General features: G+C 33.9%; 1 protein-coding gene across 3 annotated transcripts in view; it reads left to right on the forward strand.

Moving 5' to 3' along the window:
- Positions 1-15,759, forward strand: part of LOC149785019 (sperm-specific sodium:proton exchanger-like) — a 196,698-nt gene extending 180,939 nt beyond the window's left edge. For all 3 annotated transcript variants that reach the window (XM_089978712.1, XM_089978713.1, XM_089978714.1), the window contains 2 exons: positions 4,200-4,303; positions 6,223-15,759. In XM_089978712.1, the coding sequence (XP_089834838.1) occupies positions 4,200-4,303; positions 6,223-6,955 (837 nt within the window). In that variant the 3' untranslated portion in view covers positions 6,956-15,759. The remainder of the gene's footprint in view (positions 1-4,199; positions 4,304-6,222) is intronic.
- Positions 15,760-22,665: the final 6,906 nt, after the last annotated feature.

Raw genomic sequence — 22,665 nt, forward strand, 5'->3', positions numbered from 1 at the left:
TATATATATATATATATATATATATATATATATATATATATATATATATATATATAATGTGTGTGTGAACATTTCTAGAAGGAATTAAGTGTTATCTCTTATTGATATATATAGAAGTGTGAACATTTCTGGAAGGAATTCAGTGTCATCTCTTATTGATATATATTGATTTGTGAACATCTCAAGAAGGAATTCAGTGTTATCTCTTATTAATATATATAGATGTGTGAACATTTCTGGAAGGAATTCAGTGTTATCTCTTTTTGATATAAGTGTGGACATTTCTGGAAGGAATTCAGTGTTATCTCTTTTTGATATATATAGATGTGTGAACATTTCTGGAAGGAATTCAGTGTTATCTCTTTTTGATAAAGTAAAATATATATATATATTTTTATGTTCTGTTCTTTTTATGTTGTAATAAAATAAAAATGTAAAGCATACTAAAGAAATGAAATTGTATACCTACATTTTGTTGTGGCTACTACATTTTTCTGGCATGTAAAGTTTGTTGTGGCTACTACATTTTTTAGTTATATTTCACTGTTCACCAATCTATTTTCCTAAAAATGGCTATTTACAGCTGTTTAATTTCATGAATGCTGTCCTTCACAAACCTAAAAATTTTTTTATATCCATGAAGAAAAGTAGGTTTGTGTTTTTATAAACTTTTTTTAATACAAAAGTGATATTTACAAATTTAAAAACTGGATGGTGAACATTGTAGATAGACATGTTTAAATTTGACTGGACTCAAAAATAAACTTAATACTGTATAGTGAATTTTTATATGTGAATTTGTGTTACTGACACATAAAACTAAAAAAAGTAAAATAGTTCCACAGCTTTTGTGCCTGCAATAAGTACTGTACATCCTCATTATTGTACTGGTAAAGGGAACCATTATGGTATAAAATGTTATAAGTGAACTCACCTTATACTGAGGTAGGTTTAGTATATGTAACTGCATTGATCTAACCAATGGGATCCATGATCATACCAGTGATATATGAAGGACTGTGTTGTACTGAGTGTCTCACTGACCAATGGAATCCATGATCATATCCGTGATATATGAAGGACTGTGTTACACTGTCTTGCTGACCAATGGGATCCATGATCATACCTGTGATATATGAAGGACTGTGTTATACTGAGTGTCTCACTGACTCATTTACAATTTTGATTCATTGGTGCATCAGTTCTTGGATATAACTGAGATTATGATAGAGTTTACAGTTCTGTCAAAGAAATTATACGAGCAACATAAAATCATTAAAACTGATAACCTCAAATAAAACACTGTGTAATTAGATGCCATTCCACTTAAGGACAACTCTCATGTCAGTTATTTCTTTATTTGCTGGAGATTTTTCAAATATATAAAGTATGATCTAAATTTGCTTACAATTTGAGTCCAACTGCACAGACCCTGATCGGCCATAGCATAATGCACCAGCAGATCTGGGTCTGTGCAGTTTGTTAGAAGTAATCAGTAGAACAAACAACATAGACCCTGATCTGCTAGCACGTTATTCTATGACAGATCAGGATCTTTGTTGTTTGCATTCTGACTTGACTTATAGACAAGTAAATAAAGTTTTAAAAAAAGATTCTTGATTAGAGACAGAGAGACTTCCAATTTTTCTAACTTTTTTGCCAAAATTTTGGATTATGAAGCAGGGAGCCTTCCTGATAGTTATCATGAAGGTACAACGTGAATGCTTCATACATGGGGTAAATTGTTTCAAACTTATTCACAATTTGATGGATTGTCAATGCCAGACAGATAGCACCTCAGAATAGCCCACTGATCACTGCTAGTATTGGTTAGGTCTTAGTAGTTACATGTGTAAAAATGTGCTTTTTAAAACAGCTCCATCATCTTTATGGTAGCAACTATGTAACAGATATAAATTTTTAATTGTCAATACTGATAAATTTCTCATCTAATTTGTTAATCTAACTTTGAATATGTGTTAATAATTCATTGTACTTTCATTGGAAGCTTTTGCAATTATAATGTCTGACGTTTACATAAAAGGATATGCAAATGAGTGGGTGGAGCTATGTCCACTCTGGCAATCTATCAATTAATCCTTGTATCTGATAGTTGAATCAGTCTGACCTAACTTTAATTGGCTTGACTTGTATTGAATTATTGATAGTTTCATATTATTAATAAGATCTTCAATGGTCCTAGATGTCTCATCAGAGTCAATTCAGTGTGTGTGTTAAGTGCACACACGCTTGCATGTGTTTGTGTGTGTGTATTATTTTTTCTTACACTACACTTGTTCCTAGATTATGCAAGATTGTAAAATGGCCTTGGGATGGTTCCTCGACCCAATGGTCAACCTATTATGGGGAGAAAAAATTGTTTCAACCATTCCTTGAATAAGATGTTTACAAAATCTTCATAAAATTATACCACAAAAAAACCTGAATTACATATCTTCATAAATATACAAAGTTTTCAGTACAAAAAACCTGAATTATATATGATTGATGGTGTACAAGAAATATTAGAGGGTGCACACAATTATAAAGAACATTATCAGTATTGGATGCATGAAACATCATTACAGCATCATTCATATTTCATGCACAAAGCATGCATAGTTACTTTATTAGTTACATGCTGATCTTTTGTTAATCCGGTATATTTACATGTTTTAAGAGGATCATATAAAACATACACATATCATTTTCAAGCTAATTTTAAATAAATTAAAAACAAGCAAAGAAATATTACTACATGTGCTTATATTTGCTTTTATTCAGACATAAAATGTGTACTCCAGATTTACTCTTGTTTTCAGTTTATAATGCATACATCTAATGAAATTCTGTGTTTACTGTATAAAAGTTAGTCACCATATGTACTCTTGTTATTAATTCCAAATGTAACACCGTATCTGCAGTCTATAATCAATACCTCATTAATATTTTCTTTTAATCTGTCACAGCATAGTTACATAGGTAAACTGTGGAAAAAGTTTTCCATGACTGGATCAAGTGCAAAATCAGAGTGACTGACCCACTTGCATAACGTGTCTCCATATGAGTGCATACATGTACTTGGCTTACATTTTGCTTCTAGAGTCTTGTAATTTGGGATAAAGATAGCATCATGAGAATTAACTACACCCTACCATCAAACCTAAGTTACCATGACCTTTATTTTCCATCACAGTTACCTGCATTAACTTCATGTTTAGCTCAGTTTCTCAGACACTATTGAGTCATGTGACTTGCAATATTGCTGCTTCATGAGAAGTACTATACTCTTCAGTCAAAAGTAGGTCACTTTGACTTATGTATTTCATGCTCAGACACTATTGCCTGAAGAGTCATGTAACTTGCAACATTGATGCTTCATGAGAAGTACTATACTCTTCAGTCCAAACTAAGTCACTTTGACTTACGTATTTCATGCTCCACTGATTTGCATTAGCTTTTGCAATTAGTTCATTTCTTAGATGCTATTATTGCAAAGTGAAGTAATCATAATATAAATAGAAGGTCTGGTCCACCAAAGCATTGCCATCCATCCATACCACCACTGGCAATTTTCTTGTTCAAAACAAAACTTAAAAAGGTTTTAAACAAATTAGAATATTTAGCAATTTCTTAACAAGGAAAGAAACAGTTAGTCTTAAACTAACACTTTATATTCAAGTACCTTATTTAGTTCACGGAATTTATACTTGGCTACTGGGTCAAAGACATCTAGGTTCATTAACTGGTTGTTGTTGTTATAGGGTTTAATGCCATTTTTCAGCACAAGATAGGCTATACATGGCGGCCAGTATTAATGGTGGAGGAAGAACCTGGGAAAACCCCAGAAAAAACCACTGACCCATGAGAAGCTACTGGCAAGCTTTCTCACATATCCACATTTGACGAGCCCGAGACTCGAACCCACGCAGACAGAGGTGAGATGGCAGTGATCCATGACGGAGTACGCTTTAGACCACTCGGCCACTCGGGGCCCCTCATTAACTAGTAGTCTGGTGACTAAGATATGATTTTGAAATTTGTTGACCCTACTTAAGCTGATTAGATCAGTTTTAATTATGTCAGAATTCAGATTATCATTCTTGTGACTGGGTAAATGTAGTACATAGGAAGAAAATTTCAAATGCTGTTTACTTCATTGCACTGACTGATCTGGAGTGTCTTCTTTTTTTTAACAGAAAGTGCAAATGGCTAAAAGCATGGGAACACTGTTTAGCATGCAAAAAATTGGTGCTGAAGAGACATCAGGAAGCCGGGACCAGTTTTCAAATGGACTGGTGGGGTTCGTAATTATTTGCTAACCCACCCCCACACACATACACATTTGGTTTGTAATCACAGTTTGATTATGCTTAGAAAGCTGTAATATTTTACACAAAGAGACTTGTGGACAGCTTTTTTGTTACTGGATAACTCCTCCTCATTTTGAGTATTTAAACAAAAGGAAATGTTTTGACTATAAAAGCATTAAGTACAAAATATACTTCTTGTTGTATAGCATGTCAGCACAATCATGGCCACATTGCACATATTTAAAAGTGAAGTTCCAAAAGTATCAAGGTAAAATTGGTAACAACCTTTGAAAAATAAACCTTTCCAAATAAATGTAAACATAGTCTTACAAGATACAAGATAAAAGGTAATATTCTTAAAAATTCAAAACATATTTTACAATGTAGCATATTATAGGAGTATATATTTTGTCTTGACTTTAGTAAAGACTTCTGTTATTCAATAAATTTAAGATATTCTACTTGAAATGAGCAGAATATAAAATTCTGTTTATTAGTTGTTTTTTTATATATCTTTATATCTAACATGTTTGATAATACTTCCAAACATCACAGATAATTCCATGTCAGAACACTTCATGACATCACAAATAATGCCATGTCATTTAATAAAAAGGCATAGTGTCAGAGGATTCCAAATGTTTTTAAAAGTGTATTCATCACAGTATTCTGTAGCTTTTAACAGTTAACAAATTAATTTGTCATCATGTGAAAAATAGAATCATACAGATTGTGCTCTAAATGAGCACTTTTCTACGATCCTCAATTTATCACAGGACAAGATACACAAGATATATATTCAGTAAAATGGAAAAATATCGTATTTACTGACTTACACGTTGAGTCAAAATGCAAACAACAAAGATCCTGATCTGCTGTAGCATAATGCACTTGCAGATCAGGGTCTGTATTCTTTTGTTTTACTTATTATTTCTAACAAACTGAACAGACCCAGATCTGACAGTGTATTAGTTTGCAGTTGGACTTGACATATAAGTGAGGATATATGGTAATGTAGTAATATTTACTTTTACCTCAGTTATTGTTATGCTTATGAGATGTCATGCATTGATAATTGCAATGCCAGTAGCTGGTAAAGGAAAGTAGCATTTCCATTGGTCAGAATGTTGCCACGTGATCAAAATGAATTGCGTTTATTTCTGTATGAACTGTAAGGAGAACTACTTTTCTAAGAATACCTAATTCTATAAATAGAGTCACATGTACAGCATAAGATAAACACTGCCAGTGAAGGCAGACACGAAGTAAGCATTAAAGGAAAAGAACATTTTTACAATTTTTAAAAAAATTATTGACTAAATTTGGCTTCCATTGTTTGAAGGACTGGTACTATGATGACCATATTATGATCAAGCAGGACAATCCCAAGTGCAATGAATAGCTACGTAACAGAAAATCCCAAACATGTATTACTACGCTCATTTAAGATTTCTGTTTTTTAATGATGCAGACAAAATAGTTGAATAGTTGAAATTTCAATTATAAGAGTTTAATGTTGTTTTTTAATGAGTTTATCGTGGTATAAACTGTCTTTTGCTGACTCACACAGCTTACATAATGCCCTTCAGGTATTATTTGCTGTGTGAGTTGGCAACTGACAGTTTATACCAAGATAAACACAGAAAAAACAACGTTAAACTCTTAATTATCACATGTGTGTAATTTGGAAAATATATGGGTTTGTGAATATGAAGAATACATTAGTCACATGATAAAAGATGAAGCAAGGCATTCAAATAATATGTGATTGTTTTAATGACATTTATAAGAATTTATATATATATATATATATATATATATATATATATATATATATATATATATATATATATAGTATCATTTCATTTTAAATAGTCACGAATTGAGATATGTACTTTGGATGTTGCAGTGATGGTTATCCTCTTGGTCCAAGAGCTTCAACTCCAGGAAGACTACAGAGAAGCTACTGTAATGATGCCTTCATTGAGGAGGAGGAGGAGGAGGCAGGAGATGTGGAAAGCACCACTGGATCTGAGTCCGTAATGTCAACATCTGTCTCAGCTTTACAAGTGGCAGTAACTAGCACAAGCAGGAGTATTGCCAATGAATATGTTGGCCTGCCTGGAAGCAATTCTAATATGAACAACAACACCAATATACCAAAAAAGCAAGATCATAGTTTGGACATTTCAACTTCAAAATCAAGGAAAAGGTCAGACTCCAATGATTCTTGGAGCCTGAATCAGGAGGAGGATTTAGTTGGAGAAGAGGCAAATGAACAGTTTCAAAATCATTCAAGTACAAAACTGATTTCTCCTCTACTGGAGATAGTACAGGAGGAAAATAAAGCTCAGACAAAGGAAACAAAAGGTGCTACAACAACTGTATTGAAAAGAGTTTCAGATCCCGGTTCCAATTTTTCTAATAGGAGATCTCCAGAAAGCTCACAGATCTTTGGGTGGGAAACCCAATACTGGAAACAGTTTCTTTCAACTTCAGCAAAATCCCCAACTGGCAGTTTGACATCAACTTCCTCAAAGTCCAGTCTGAATGATAAAGGAACATCCAAAACAAAAGACTTGGGTCAAAATAATGCTTCAGTGGCATCTGGTAAAATGAATAACCCTAAAACCCATCTTTAATATAATGTGCCAATCTTGTTATATACAAAATAATACTTGCCATGTAAAGATGTTATTTTGTTATCATTTCCTGTCAACAAAAGTTGCAGAGTATTCTGTTCAGGTTGTTTGTCAAGCATCTATTTTGGTTTCCAGATGACAACTTAAGTTCTAGTGAACAGATTTCACTGCAACTTCTTAGATCTGCTTCACTCAGCCCAAGAAAGAATTTCCCCATAGATTCTGGGACCAATAGCTCAAAGGGCAAGATCATTGTCTGTTGCTGATAAAATTGATCTTGTCTGTGCATTTCATTTGTAGATGATAATTTAATGTCTAGATGCAAGAATTAAATGTAATTTTGTACATTGTTCCCCTTATGCTCTAGAAGAATCCTACTGACTTGGAGGGGGGGGGGCCTGTAGCCCCAAGGGCAAGGTTTATGTCATTATAAATATATTTGGCATTGCATTTCATTTCCAGTGGATAGCTTGAGTTCAAGATAAGAGAATTCAGCAAAATTTTGTAATTTATTCACCCAGGCCCAGAAAGAACCCTATTAATTTTGGACTCATTAGCTCCAAGATAAGGGTTGCTGTCAGTAAAAATAAATTTGGCCATTACATGTAATTTCTGCACAACACTGCACAGTAGTATAAAGCTTTGTAAGGTGTTTTGTTCCCCAAGAAAGACTCGTATGACTTGGAAGTGTGTACCTTTAAGTACAGGGTTGCTGTCACTAAACAGATTTGGCCTTTGCATTTTGTTCCAGACCAGAACTTAAGTTCTCTTAAACCAATTTCAGCTATACTGTGTACGTTTATTACATATCTGTACCAAACTTTGTACGTTTATTACAAATCTGCACAAAACTTTGTACATTTATTACATATCTGTATAAAACTTTGTACATTTATCACATATCTAAGAAAGAGCCTTTCAGTTTGAAAGTTGATAGCTTAAAGTTAGTGTTGCAAAAAAAAAGATTTTGTCCTTGCATTTTATTTTTGGACATTAACTGAACTCCTCTAATGAATTTCAAGCAAACTTTATCTTAATATTTTCACCTCAGGCCTTTGAAGAAAGAAAGGCTAATGCACAAAGTCTTAATACATTACTCCCTCATTATAATGATGTCCACTAGATACTGCCTTATAGTGAGAGTGCCTTAATATGAAGCACATTATACATATAACTTGACCACTATTTACTGACCGCGACCATATTCACCTTACAACAGGAATGGAGTTATTAATGAAGTGTCTTACATTGAGGGTGTGCTGTACCCAGCAGTTATTTAAACTAGATATAAAACAAGATGTTCCAGTAAAATGTTAAAATTTGACATTCCTAACACATATGTTCATTTTCAGTCTATACATTATGTCCACATCATGAACATACATATACCACTCCCTCGATAACTCACACCCTGATAACTCACAAACATGTTCATAATGTAGGGTCAGGCATGGATCCCATTTTTTTATAGAAAAATTACCCAAAAATTGATCCCTATTTGTTGAACTTGAGGAAAATCACGATCACAATTAGTAACTGAAACTTTCCTATATCACTCATGTTATCATTTAGAATGGTAGAGTGGACCTGGAGATTTTAATCTACATTATGAAATTGTCAGCTTTTAATGAGATGTCATAATGGTTTCTTACATTCTCTTTCTAAATGATATTCTTAGAATACTGAAAATAATGATATTCAACAAAATGTTGACCAATGAAAATGTCACTTATGCCTACTCGAGGCAGTACCTTAATAAATAAAACCAATTAAATAAGTTTTTTTGTCAAGTGAAATTTGTATTTTAGTTTTATCTTAAGTTAGCTTGAATAGTGAAGATCATAAATGCAATGTGTCTTCTTGTATTCAAATTTAAAATGTGTCAAACAACTCTAACAGCAATGTCTGCGAGCATTTCTCTAGGAACCCAATTAAGCGCTCTCCATGTTTTGATATCTGACTTGCGGAAGTACTTTTTGTATTGTTAAATTGAATGAAAAGCTGACCTCCATTGTATTGACATCTAAATTACATTTTTTTGTATCAAAATAAATGATGTGAGATAAAAGAAAAGTTAAAAGGCGTGCAAATCCTACATGCATTAGATCTAGTGACCCTATTGGTATGTCGGGTCGACTCATTTCAATTGGTCAGTCAAACACATATAAATATTATTGTGTACTTAATATAATTTGACCATCTTAAATTCAATCATAAATTTAATCAAAGATAGCAAGCAAGACAACCAAGTGAAATGAATACCTCATGAAATAAAGAGCTTTGTTTCACATATATGAATCATTGTGGAGAAGCAAGTTTTAAAAAATCCTGAATTGGCAATTAGAAAGATCCTTAATGATGAGAAGAGGCTTCACTACAACTTGCAATGAAATCACGCCATCAATATTTTACTAAATTAAAAGTACAAAAAATAGAGTTTTGATGTGGACAGTTGTTACACAAATAAATGTCACTAGGTTTTTGGAAAAAACTAATCTTGTTTTACAGTGTATCAAGAGGTAGAGTACTTCCCTCCATGCTTCAATCTCTGCTGTAACATAATAAGTAGGAAACAGACTAATCAAATACATAAAAATTTAGAGACATAATACACAGATGTTTTCGTGTACACATGAAGGTTGTTGAAACCACTTGGAATAATGTTAACAATCTTTGTTGGGCATCTTGAAAATAAATGTAAATTATACAGATAAATGATCAACTTCATTAGAAAGAGTGCTTTATTGACAATTATTCTCAAAGTGATTATAAAATGAGCATTCAGCTATTAAACAGCCTGTTTCTCCCCCTCCCCTGCCCCAGCGGTTTTGTCTAGTGGGGATAGCATAACCTTTTGTTTTTCAGAGGTCACAAGGTAACTGGAACCCTCACTTATAGTGCAGTCTATGTTTATGGATGCCATTGTGTGTGAGTTATCAAGGGAGAGGTGTATATACACTTTAACACACTTGCACACACTCTAATGAATACTCTTTGTGTAACCTTTCCAGGATTTTTCTTGTCAGTCAGATTGTTTTTGATTTGTTGGTTTTATGGCACTTTTTAACACATTATTAGCTATATAATGTTGAGAAAATGGGATTGATTGTATGAACACTGATGCAAAATGTTCCAACATTTTATGTGTACAACTGTGCACAACACACACACACGTACACACACACACACACGATAATCATTATGCATTCTTGACAGATTTATCATTGAATAATTTAAATGTTTTCTTATCCCATTGTCCAGTATTCACTTTTGAAATTGTTCATCAAAGAGAAAATGTGACTTACAATATAACAGAAAGTGTGATATCTTATGAAGAATCAGCTTTGCTTGAAAAAAGGATTTATTCAGTGATTTCATCTATCATTTACATTGAACAAAATTGTAATTTGGAGTATTGTGTATTACTTTGGCTATCATACATACTCAGTACATTTACCATAAGCAGACTTGTGTATTACTTTGGATATCATACATATCAAGTACATTTACTCTGAAAAAACTTGTGTATTACTTTGGATATCATACATATCAAGTACATTTACTCTGAAAAAGCTTATGTATTACTTTGGATATCATACATATCAAGTAGATTTACTCTGATAAAACTTGTGTATTTCTTTGGATATTATATATATCTAGTACATTTACTCCGAAAAAAATTGTATATTTCTTTAGATATCATACATATCAAGTACATTTACTCTGAAAAAACTTGTGTATTACTTTGGATATCATATATATCTAGTACATTTACCCTGAACAAACTTGTGTATTACTTTGGATATCATTTATATCTAGTACATTTACCCTGAATAAACGTGTGTATTAAGGGATTATACATTTCCAACATGTTTATGTATTTTCTGACAAATTGTATCAGTTATTTTCCTAATTTGTCATTGTCATAATGTAATTTTTTTTTTACTCTTTGCTGGAAATTGAGACAGAAAAGTTAATTTTCTTAAGTTTAATATTTACTACATGTATATGTTTAGTGATGGTATAATTACATTTCTTACTCATTATAACACTGTCCATGGAACCCTAGAGCAGAGGTTCCCAAACTTTTCGAGTTTGAAGACCCCTTCTTTACTTCAAACAAATTTAATGGACCCCCACATGCGAATAGTTGCTTTTTTAGGCTCTAAAGCTATGTGAATTCACTGACGCCTCAGAATAACCCCTGCAACCCACAGATTGGGAACCACTGCTCTATAGAATACTGCCCTATAGTAAGACCACTTTATATTGAAGTACATGATATAGTTCTCCCTTATAATAATGCTGTTAATGGGAACTATAGGGTATGCCAACTTCCAGTGAGACTACCTTATAATGAAGCATATGATACAGTTCTCCCTCAGTATAATGCTGTCCATGGGAACCATTGAGTATAAGACCATATAGTGTGACCATTTTATAATGAAGTATGTAGTACATATAATTTTGTTACTAATTAATGAAATGGAATCAGTGACTCTACCTACCTTATAGCAGGAATGGTGTTATAATGAGGGTCTTATAGTGAAGGAGTGTTTTTCTGATCATCACTTATATGATAACAATTTTCTTTGACAATTTATAATTGTGCTAAAGTATAGGTTTATTCTGTAAGATTAAGGGGCCTACAGTATGACACATTTGTCATCATTAAACTTTTTAAAAAATTCCAAGATACAAAAAAGTACTCAAACAGATCATCTTTAATCCCAGAATAATGGATGGAGATAAAAATAAAATTTGCACTAAATTTAAACTCCTTGTTAATTTGTGAGCATCAAAAGCTGATTTTACAATGTTAGTCATGGCCTTCACTTGACAAAGTAGGTGGAGGCATATTATCAGATCTATCCAAGCATCAATTTCTTCATCCAACTATGAGCAATTTCATTTCTGCATTACAGCTTTTTGGGGAATTCATGGAATTTAACCACATTTGCTATGTAGCTTTAAATTCATTAAACCCTGATAGAGTTCAATTGTGTAGTGCTGTGGGAACAGTGTTCCCTTACTTTTTTGCGCATTTCATTTTTGTGTGTGCTCATCATTGTCCTTGCCCCTGCATCTGGGTAATATGTTCTGTCACTTCTTTATCGTGCTATCTCATTTTTTTAGCACTACACCACTGCAGCTTTCTCTATCATCATTTCAAAGAGTTATGGCCCCTGAAGTCTTACTATGACTGACTTTAGCTTCTACAGATTTAGTTTCTCAAGGACAGTTCAGTCAGATTTAGCATGCATCTCTATAGCGATAAGACCTTGCATGAGTTCAATTCCCAGCATTCTACAACATCATTACAGGTGTTATGCTGCCTGATTGCCCATTCACCTTACTTTGGTTTTCACAGCATTACTTTACAGATGTTTGCTGAATTTCAATCAAATATGGCATGGAACTTTATATCAATGAATTTTATTTCCAGCTTCTCATAACAGCATGTTCAGGAGTTATGCCCCCTAAGTGTCTCTTGTTCTGACTTGGGTTTCTGCACCATAACTTTACCAAGCTTTGTTGGATTTGAAAAAAATTTGGTACAGTGCTTTAGATTAATGAGACCTTGAGCAAGTTCATCTTCCAGTGTTTAATGGAGTTGTGTCCTATGATTACCTGCTCTCCTGACTTTGGTTCCTGCTGTATAAGTTTACTATGGTTTGTTGGATTTTATTCACTTTGAAATGTGGGACTTAATGTCAAGAAAACTAGAATATCAAAGCATGAGATTGTTTTGTGAGAGAAAGAAGGAGAGCAGTAATAAAAGAATGTGCTGATAACTGGTAATGCATATAAATCTGTCCCCGTATTTTCACAATACATGTACATGCAATTCCCTCTCCCCAATACATACAAGCAATACTGTTTCATATTCAGTCTCTATTTGTTTTTAAAGATATCCACAGTAAAATTCTCTTTGTAAAATGTAGTTCTCTTTATTTAACATGATTCTCTTCAAATACATGATGATTCTTTTCACAAGCATGTCATTTTCAAACAAGATTCTTTTCACATGCATGCCATTTTAAAACGATTGTTTTCACAAGCATGTCATTTTAAAACAAGATTCTTTTCACAAGCATGTCTTTATAAAAATGATTTTCTTTATAAGCATATCTATGTAAAACATGATTCTGTTCATAAGCATGTCTTTATAAAACATTATTCTATTCACAATCATGTCTGTATGAAACAGATAAGTCAATATTTAAGTCCTATTGTTGGCAAAGATGTTTTTAGCTACACTTTTCAGTACCGGTAGATTTTTATACTTGCAATGAAACCATTACTTTTTAGCTGAAACTGTTTAACACTACATTAGAATTTCATGATAAATAATTGACAAATCTACCATTATGTTTCTTTAATTCCTTCCAGTAATAAAGCCTCACTATTACAGTTGCACACAAGTCAAAAGATACACAAGAAAGAAAAAAGAAAAACCAAATTATAAAACCTGTCAATACAGAATCTGCAAAAATGGGAAACAAAATAATAAAGCCAATTTAAAGTCAAATGAGCAAAATTCCAGCTTTAAGGTAATTCTGAGGATATAGATTAGTTCCTAGTCTAAGGAGAATGAATTTCAAAAGTTGCCATTTTTAGCTCCCAAGAGCTAAGTACAGTACAGCCTATTCTATACTCCCAGTGTTGTGGTCATCATTGGCAACAGTACAGCTTATTCTATACTCCCAGTGTTGTGGTCATCATTGGCAACAGTACAGCTTATTCTATACTCCCAGTTTTGTAGTCATTGTCATTGGTAACAGTACAGCCTATTATATACTCCAAATGTTGTAGTCTTTGCTATTGGCAACAGTACAGCTTATTCTATACTCCCAGTGTTGTGGTCATCATTGGCAACAGTACAGCTTATTCTATACTCCCAGTTTTGTAGTCATTGTCATTGGTAACAGTACAGCCTATTCTATACTCCAAATGTTGTAGTCTTTGCTATTGGCAACAGTACAGCTTATTCTATACTCCCAGTGTTGTGGTCATCATTGGCAACAGTACAGCTTATTATATACTCCCAGTGTTGTAGTCATTGTCATTGGCAACAGTACAGCCTATTCTGTACTCCCAGTAGTGAGTCATTGTCATAGTCATTGCCATTGGCAACAGTACAGCTTACTTTTTCTTCCCAGTGTTGTAGTCATTGTCATTAGCAAATTTATATCTTTTATGTTGAATTCAAAATATGCGGTGTCAGGCTTTGCTGACTTCTCTCAGGTCCATTTATTGTTTTAAAGATCTATATTTAACATGGAAAGAAAGAACTTGTGATGAGTGTATCAATACTGGCCTAATCCATAACATATTTTGTAATTTTTCACTGACTACCTCAAAGAAGAAAGAAAATTTTTTTAAAAAATAATTTGTGTGAAAAATAAACACATAAAAATGTTAACTTTACTCTTTCCTAACAGAATCAATTTGAATTGAGTGAACTTTATTAATTATTAAGCAGAATTAAGTTTTTTACAATCTGCTAATTTATCTGAAACATATTTCAGATGTTCTGTAAATGTTGAATGTATTATTAATGTTTTGAAGTCCTAGAAGGATAAGTATGTAAAACTATCTTTGCAAAAAGTCCTTGTCTAAGAGAAGTTGAAAAGGTATGTCCATCTTATTTCATAATGCATCCCAATATAACACATTATTTAATGTAGATGAGGTTGAGATCAGTTTGCTTCTTTCTAAGTCAATAATCATGTGTATTAAAGACTCGCACATGAACGTGATGTTTTTTTTGTTTCCCCAACCTCTTTGCAAGTGACATACCGTATATACTCACTTATACATCATGGCAAACTGCAAACAACATAAATCCTGATCTGTCATAGAATACTTTACCTGCTGAACAGGGTCTATGTTGTTTGTTCTACTGATTGCATATTACAAAATGCAGAGACCCAGATCTGCCACTGCATTTTGTGATGACAGATCTGGGTCTGTATAGTTTGCAGATGGACTCGTCTTATCAGCAAGTAAATATGGTAGTATTTGCATGTGCCTGTCCTTCCTTCTATCCACCCTCTATCCATTTATTCATACATCTGTTATTGTCATTTGATATTAAAGGTAAAAAAAATGGAGAAAATCTTCTCAACCCTACCATTTGTACTAAATCGTCTGATACCCCCAGATTTGTAAAGTAGCAATTTTACCATTACTTTCTGACTGAATCATTTGAAAAAAATCCCTCATTAAACACAAGATTTTCATTAAAGAATAATCAGCAAATCTTTCTGTGAATCTGCTAAAATAAAAAACACCAAAATAAATAAATCCCACTGAAGGCAATATCAGCACAAATTAAGAAACACTAAAATAAATAAACCCCAATTAAGTAATATCAGCAAAAATAAGAATTAGTTCTTGTCTCCAGACAATGAATTGCAATAGGTACCTCTTTAGCTCAACAACACTAAGAACAAAAGAGGTCATTCAGTACCCGTGGTACTGTAGTTGTTCCTGTTACTAGCAAATAATATCCAAAAAAGGAGAGAAAAAAGCATTTATGATAAGCATATTGTATTACCGATGAGACAACCCAGAATATGTGTTGCAAGTTTTCACTGACTGCTTCTAATAAAAAAACTGTTGCAACATCGTCATGAGGAAAAAGAAGCAACAAAAAAAACGTCAAAAAACATCCAAAAGGTATGACCACCTTATCCCCAGATATATCCTATATGCCTCATTATTTAATACCTATGAGGTTAACATAGTTTGTTCCTTTCTAATGCATCAGGCATATGTAATAAAAACTCTTGTGTGAATTGGACATTGTTGTTTTTGTTTCCCCACCTCATTGTGAAAAATGAGTGACAGTATTTGCATTTTCCTGTCCTTTCTTCCATCCATACTGTCCATTGATTCATCTGTCACTCATTTCTTCTCAAAAGCCAAGATCAAAATGGTGCAATCAGTACCTGAGGCAGTCATAGTATTGGAATACAGGCAGATAATTGTTATCCATTCACCAGAGGTTAAAAAGCAATACCAGCCTAACATTATATAACACATTGGTAAATTGATGTCAGCAGCCTGCCCCTGCTTTCATATTTTGACTTTTTTGATGTAGTTTGTACATTTTAACTTTATTTAAATTACAATCTGGGATGGATGGACAGATGAAACTGGATATACTTGTTTATCATTTCTATAAAATTGTGTCACATTCCATATTGGGGATTATGTCTTTGCGGCCAAGGTCGCATCTCGATGTTTTAAGTTTACCATTGCAATTTCTTTCCTGTTCTACAACTTCAGAGCCATTTGAGATTAAAGGCAGATATAGAGCAAATTTGTATTGTTTATTTTAGAACAATATATGTAATTTAAAAACCTGCTGATCTATTAGTCTGACTATAATAACCCGTTTGTTTGTACCCCCCTACAGATTTCAATAATGGAAACCTTTAATGTGATAAAAAGTGCAAGGAACTTAAGTCAATTCATTCACTGATGTATAACCTGACTGTGAGTAGAGTGGCCCTAATACCATCATCATCTTTATGTTTCATGCTTAACAGAAGTTTTGAATATAATATATAGACATGCTCGAGATCCATTTCCAGTTCCTGGACAAGTCTATTTTCAGCAAAGTGGTGTGTTCACGACTACAGATGTACATGCATGTCATCTGCTTCCAATATTTACAATGTTGAATCAAGCAAAGGAAAAGAATGACAACAACAAATTTGCCTTTCACATGGATTTAACAAGTGGTTTAATTTTTACGTTCATGCATGCAATGGGATATAATTCCAAACTCTCAACGTTATGGAATTTACGGAATTATCTGACAGTTACCAAATAGGATGAATTACATCATTACGTTGTCTGATTGAAATAAAATAGCCCATTGTGTACAAAATATGGTGCCATGTTAGTATGGAAAGTCTGTTAAGCATGAAAGGTGCACGAGATGCCAGTATTAGTGCCATTCTGGTCACAGTAAGGTTAGAAATTATACATTAATTATTCAATTGACTTAGTTCTGTGCACTTTTCATCACATTAAATGTTTTCGCTATTTAAATCTATAGGGGGGTACAAACAAATGGGAATGTTTAGTCAGACTATAGTGCAATTTACTCCACTGAATTCGCAAAATTGTGCTAAAATATGCAGTCAGATTGGCCAAAAGTACTGATCGAATTCTCTCTCTTGACTCAGCCTTATGTGTGATGCCATTCTAGAATTAGGGCAGCACCTGGTATTGTAGAGGTATATTGACATATGATATGATGGGAGACAGTGAGAGACAGAGCAGAACATCAAGTAAAAGTCCCTTGTTGGGGCTGGTGTTCAACTTGCTGAAAAGATTTTCCAGGAATTAAAAATAAATCCATTTCATTATTTCAACTACTGAGTGTTGAGACAGTTTCTTCAGAAATAAGATTTTCAATGTAGCTGCTGTGATGGGCATATTGGCTGTTAGATTGGCAGCATTATCATTTAGAACCAACAAGATATAAGAAGTCATTTGATGGAAACCCCATGTTGATAGGACACCTTCCAACTCCCCTGGGGCATACAGATAGTGAAGCAAATTATTTTTGACCGAGTATAATACAGGTGGTTGTACAACTGATTTATGTGTAATGGTGATAGTTTTCTGCCAGATTATTTCAGCAGGTTTTAACCCAACTGCACATGATTTAATTATTCAGCACTGCTATGGCTGATTGAAGCCATGTTTTAACCCAATTACACATGATTTAATTATTCAGCACTGCTATGACTGACTGAAGCCATGTTTTAACCCAATTGCACATGATTTAATTATTCAGCACTGCTATGACTAATTGAAGCCATGTTTTAACCCAACTGCACATGATTTAATTATTCAGCACTGCTATGACTGATTCAAGCCATGTTTTAACCCAATTGCATGATTTCATTATTCAGCACTGCTATGACTGATTGAAGCCATGTTTTAACCCAACTGCACATGATTTAATTATTCAGCACTGCTATGACTAATTGAAGCCATGTTTTAACCCAACTGCACATGATTTCATTATTCAGCACTGCTATGACTGATTGAAGCCATGTTTTAACCAAATTGCACATGATTTAATTATTCAGCACTGCTATGACTGATTGAAGCCATGGTTTAACCCAATTGCACATGATTTAATTATTCAGCACTGCTATGACTGATTGAAGCCATGTTTTAACACAACTGCACATGATTTAATTATTCAGCATTGCTATGACTGATTGAAGCCATGTTTTAACCCAATTGCACATGATTTAATTATTCAGCACTGCTATGACTGATTGAAGCCATGTTTTAACCCAATTGCACATGATTTAATTATTCAGCACTGCTATGACTGATTGAAGCCATGGTTTAACCCAATTGCACATGATTTCATTATTCAGCACTGCTATGACTGATTGAAGCCATGTTTTAACACAACTGCACATGATTTAATTATTCAGCACTGCTATGACTAATTGAAGCCATGTTTTAACCCAACTGCACATGATTTCATTATTCAGCACTGCTATGACTGATTGAAGCCATGTTTTAACCAAATTGCATGATTTCATTATTCAGCACTGCTATGACTGATTGAAGCCATGTTTTAACCCAATTGCACATGATTTAATTATTCAGCACTGCTATGACTGATTGAAGCCATGGTTTAACCCAATTGCACATGATTTAATTATTCAGCACTGCTATGACTGATTGAAGCCATGTTTTAACCCAACTGCACATGATTTCATTATTCAGCACTGCTATGACTGATTGAAGCCATGTTTTAACCCAATTGCACATGATTTAATTATTCAGCACTGCTATGACTGATTGAAGCCATGGTTTAACCCAATTGCACATGATTTAATTATTCAGCACTGCTATGACTGATTGAAGCCATGTTTTAACACAACTGCACATGATTTAATTATTCAGCACTGCTATGACTGATTGAAGTCATGTTTTAACCCAATTGCACATGATTTAATTATTCAGCACTGCTATGACTGATTGAAGCCATGTTTTAACCCAACTGCACATGATTTAATTATTCAGCACTGCTATGACTGATTGAAGCCATGTTTTAACCCAATTGCACATGATTTAATTATTCAGCACTGCCATGACTGATTGAAGCCATGTTTTAACCCAACTGCACGATTTAAGTATTCAGCACTGCTATGACTGACTGAAGCCATGTTTTAACCCAACTGCACATGATTTCATTATTCAGCACTGCTATGACTGATTGAAGCCATGTTTTAACCCAACTGCACATGATTTCATTATTCAGCACTGCTATGACTGATTGAAGCCATGTTTTAACCCAACTGCATATGATTTAATTATTCAGCACTGCTATGACTGATTGAAGCCATGTTTTAACCCAACTGCATATGATTTAATTATGCAGCACTGCTATGACTGATTGAAGCCATGTTTTAACACAACTGCACATGATTTAATTATTCAGCACTGCTATGACTGATTGAAGCCATGTTTTAACCCAACTGCACATGATTTAAATATTCAGCACTGCTATGACTGATTCAAGCCATGTTTTAACCCAATTGCATGATTTCATTATTCAGCACTGCTATGACTGATTGAAGCCATGTTTTAACCCAACTGCACATGATTTAATTATTCAGCACTGCTATGACTAATTGAAGCCAGGTTTTAACCCAATTGCACATGATTTCATTATTCAGCACTGCTATGACTGATTGAAGCCATGTTTTAACCAAATTGCATGATTTCATTATTCAGCACTGCTATGACTGATTGAAGCCATGTTTTAACCAAATTGCACATGATTTAATTATTCAGCACTGCTATGACTGATTGAAGCCATGGTTTAACCCAATTGCACATGATTTAATTATTCAGCACTGCTATGACTGATTGAAGCCATGTTTTAACCCAACTGCACATGATTTAATTATTCAGCACTGCTATGACTGATTGAAGCCATGTTTTAACCCAATTGCACATGATTTAATTATTCAGCACTGCTATGACTGATTGAAGCCATGGTTTAACCCAATTGCACATGATTTAATTATTCAGCACTGCTATGACTGATTGAAGCCATGTTTTAACACAACTGCACATGATTTAATTATTCAGCACTGCTATGACTAATTGAAGCCATGTTTTAACCCAACTGCACATGATTTCATTATTCAGCACTGCTATGACTGATTGAAGCCATGTTTTAACCAAATTGCATGATTTCATTATTCAGCACTGCTATGACTGATTGAAGCCATGTTTTAACCCAATTGCACATGATTTAATTATTCAGCACTGCTATGACTGATTGAAGCCATGGTTTAACCCAATTGCACATGATTTAATTATTCAGCACTGCTATGACTGATTGAAGCCATGTTTTAACCCAACTGCACATGATTTCATTATTCAGCACTGCTATGACTGATTGAAGCCATGTTTTAACCCAATTGCACATGATTTAATTATTCAGCACTGCTATGACTGATTGAAGCCATGGTTTAACCCAATTGCACATGATTTAATTATTCAGCACTGCTATGACTGATTGAAGCCATGTTTTAACACAACTGCACATGATTTCATTATTCAGCACTGCTATGACTGATTGAAGCCATGTTTTAACCCAATTGCACATGATTTAATTATTCAGCACTGCTATGACTGATTGAAGCCATGTTTTAACCCAACTGCACATGATTTAATTATTCAGCACTGCTATGACTGATTGAAGCCATGTTTTAACCCAATTGCACATGATTTAATTATTCAGCACTGCCATGACTGATTGAAGCCATGTTTTAACCCAACTGCACGATTTAAGTATTCAGCACTGCTATGACTGACTGAAGCCATGTTTTAACCCAACTGCACATGATTTCATTATTCAGCACTGCTATGACTGATTGAAGCCATGTTTTAACCCAACTGCACATGATTTCATTATTCAGCACTGCTATGACTGATTGAAGCCATGTTTTAACCCAACTGCATATGATTTAATTATTCAGCACTGCTATGACTGATTGAAGCCATGTTTTAACCCAACTGCATATGATTTAATTATGCAGCACTGCTATGACTGATTGAAGCCATGTTTTAACACAACTGCACATGATTTAATTATTCAGCACTGCTATGACTGATTGAAGCCATGTTTTAACCCAACTGCACATGATTTAAATATTCAGCACTGCTATGACTGATTGAAGCCATGTTTTAACCCAACTGCATATGATTTAATTATGCAGCACTGCTATGACTAATTGAAGCCATGTTTTAACCCAATTGCACGATTTAATTATTCAGCATTGCTATGACTGATTGAAGCCATGTTTTAACCCAACTGCACGATTTAATTATTCAGCACTGCTATGACTGATTGAAGCCATGTTTTAACCCAATTGCACGATTTAATTATTCAGCACTGCTATGACTGATTGAAGCCATGTTTTAACCCAACTGCACGATTTAATTATTCAGCACTGCTATGACTGATTGAAGCCATGTTTTAACCCAACTGCACATGATTTCATTATTCAGCACTGCTATGACTGATTGAAGCCATTTTTTAACCCAACTGCACATGATTTCATTATTCAGCACTGCTATGACTGATTGAAGCCATGTTTTAACCCAACTGCATATGATTTAATTATGCAGCACTGCTATGACTGATTGAAGCCATACTTTAACCCAACTGCACATGATTTAATTATTCAGCACTGCTATGACTGATTGAAGCCATGTTTTAACCCAACTGCATATGATTTAATTATGCAGCACTGCTATGACTGATTTTTGCCATGTTTTAACCCAACTGCATGATTTAATTATTCAGCACTGCTATGACTGATTGAAGCCATGTTTTAACCCAACTGCACATGATTTCATTATTCAGCACTGCTATGACTGATTGAAGCCATTTTTTAACCCAACTGCACATGATTTCATTATTCAGCACTGCTATGACTGATTGAAGCCATGTTTTAACCCAACTGCATATGATTTAATTATGCAGCACTGCTATGACTGATTGAAGCCATACTTTAACCCAACTGCACATGATTTAATTATTCAGCACTGCTATGACTGATTGAAGCCATGTTTTAACCCAACTGCATATGATTTAATTATGCAGCACTGCTATGACTGATTTTTGCCATGTTTTAACCCAACTGCACGATTTAATTATTCAGCACTGCTATGACTGATTGAAGGAATGTTTTAACCCAACTGCACACGATTTAATTATTCAGCACCGCTATGACTGATTAAAACTATGTTTTAACCCAACTGCACATGATTTAATTATTCAGCACTACTATGACTGATTGAGGCCATGTTTTAACCCAATTGCATGATTTCATTATTCAGCACTGCCACGACTGATTGAAGCCATGTTTTAACACAATTGCACATGATTTAATTATTCAGCACTGCTTTGACTGATTGAAGCCATGTTTTAACCCAATTGCACGATTTCATTATTCAGCACTGCTATGACTGACTGAAGCCATGTTTTAACCCAACTGCACATGATTTCATTATTCAGCACTGCTATGGCTGATTGAAGCCATGTTTTAACACAACTGCACATGATTTAATTATTCAGCACTGCTATGGCTGATTGAAGCCATGTTTTAACCCAACTGCACATGATTTAATTATTC

The sequence above is a fragment of the Sinohyriopsis cumingii genome, chromosome 13 (genome assembly GCF_028554795.1).
Source record: "Sinohyriopsis cumingii isolate HCF-2022 chromosome 13, ASM2855479v2, whole genome shotgun sequence".
NCBI classification, from domain to species: Eukaryota; Metazoa; Mollusca; class Bivalvia; order Unionida; family Unionidae; genus Sinohyriopsis; species Sinohyriopsis cumingii.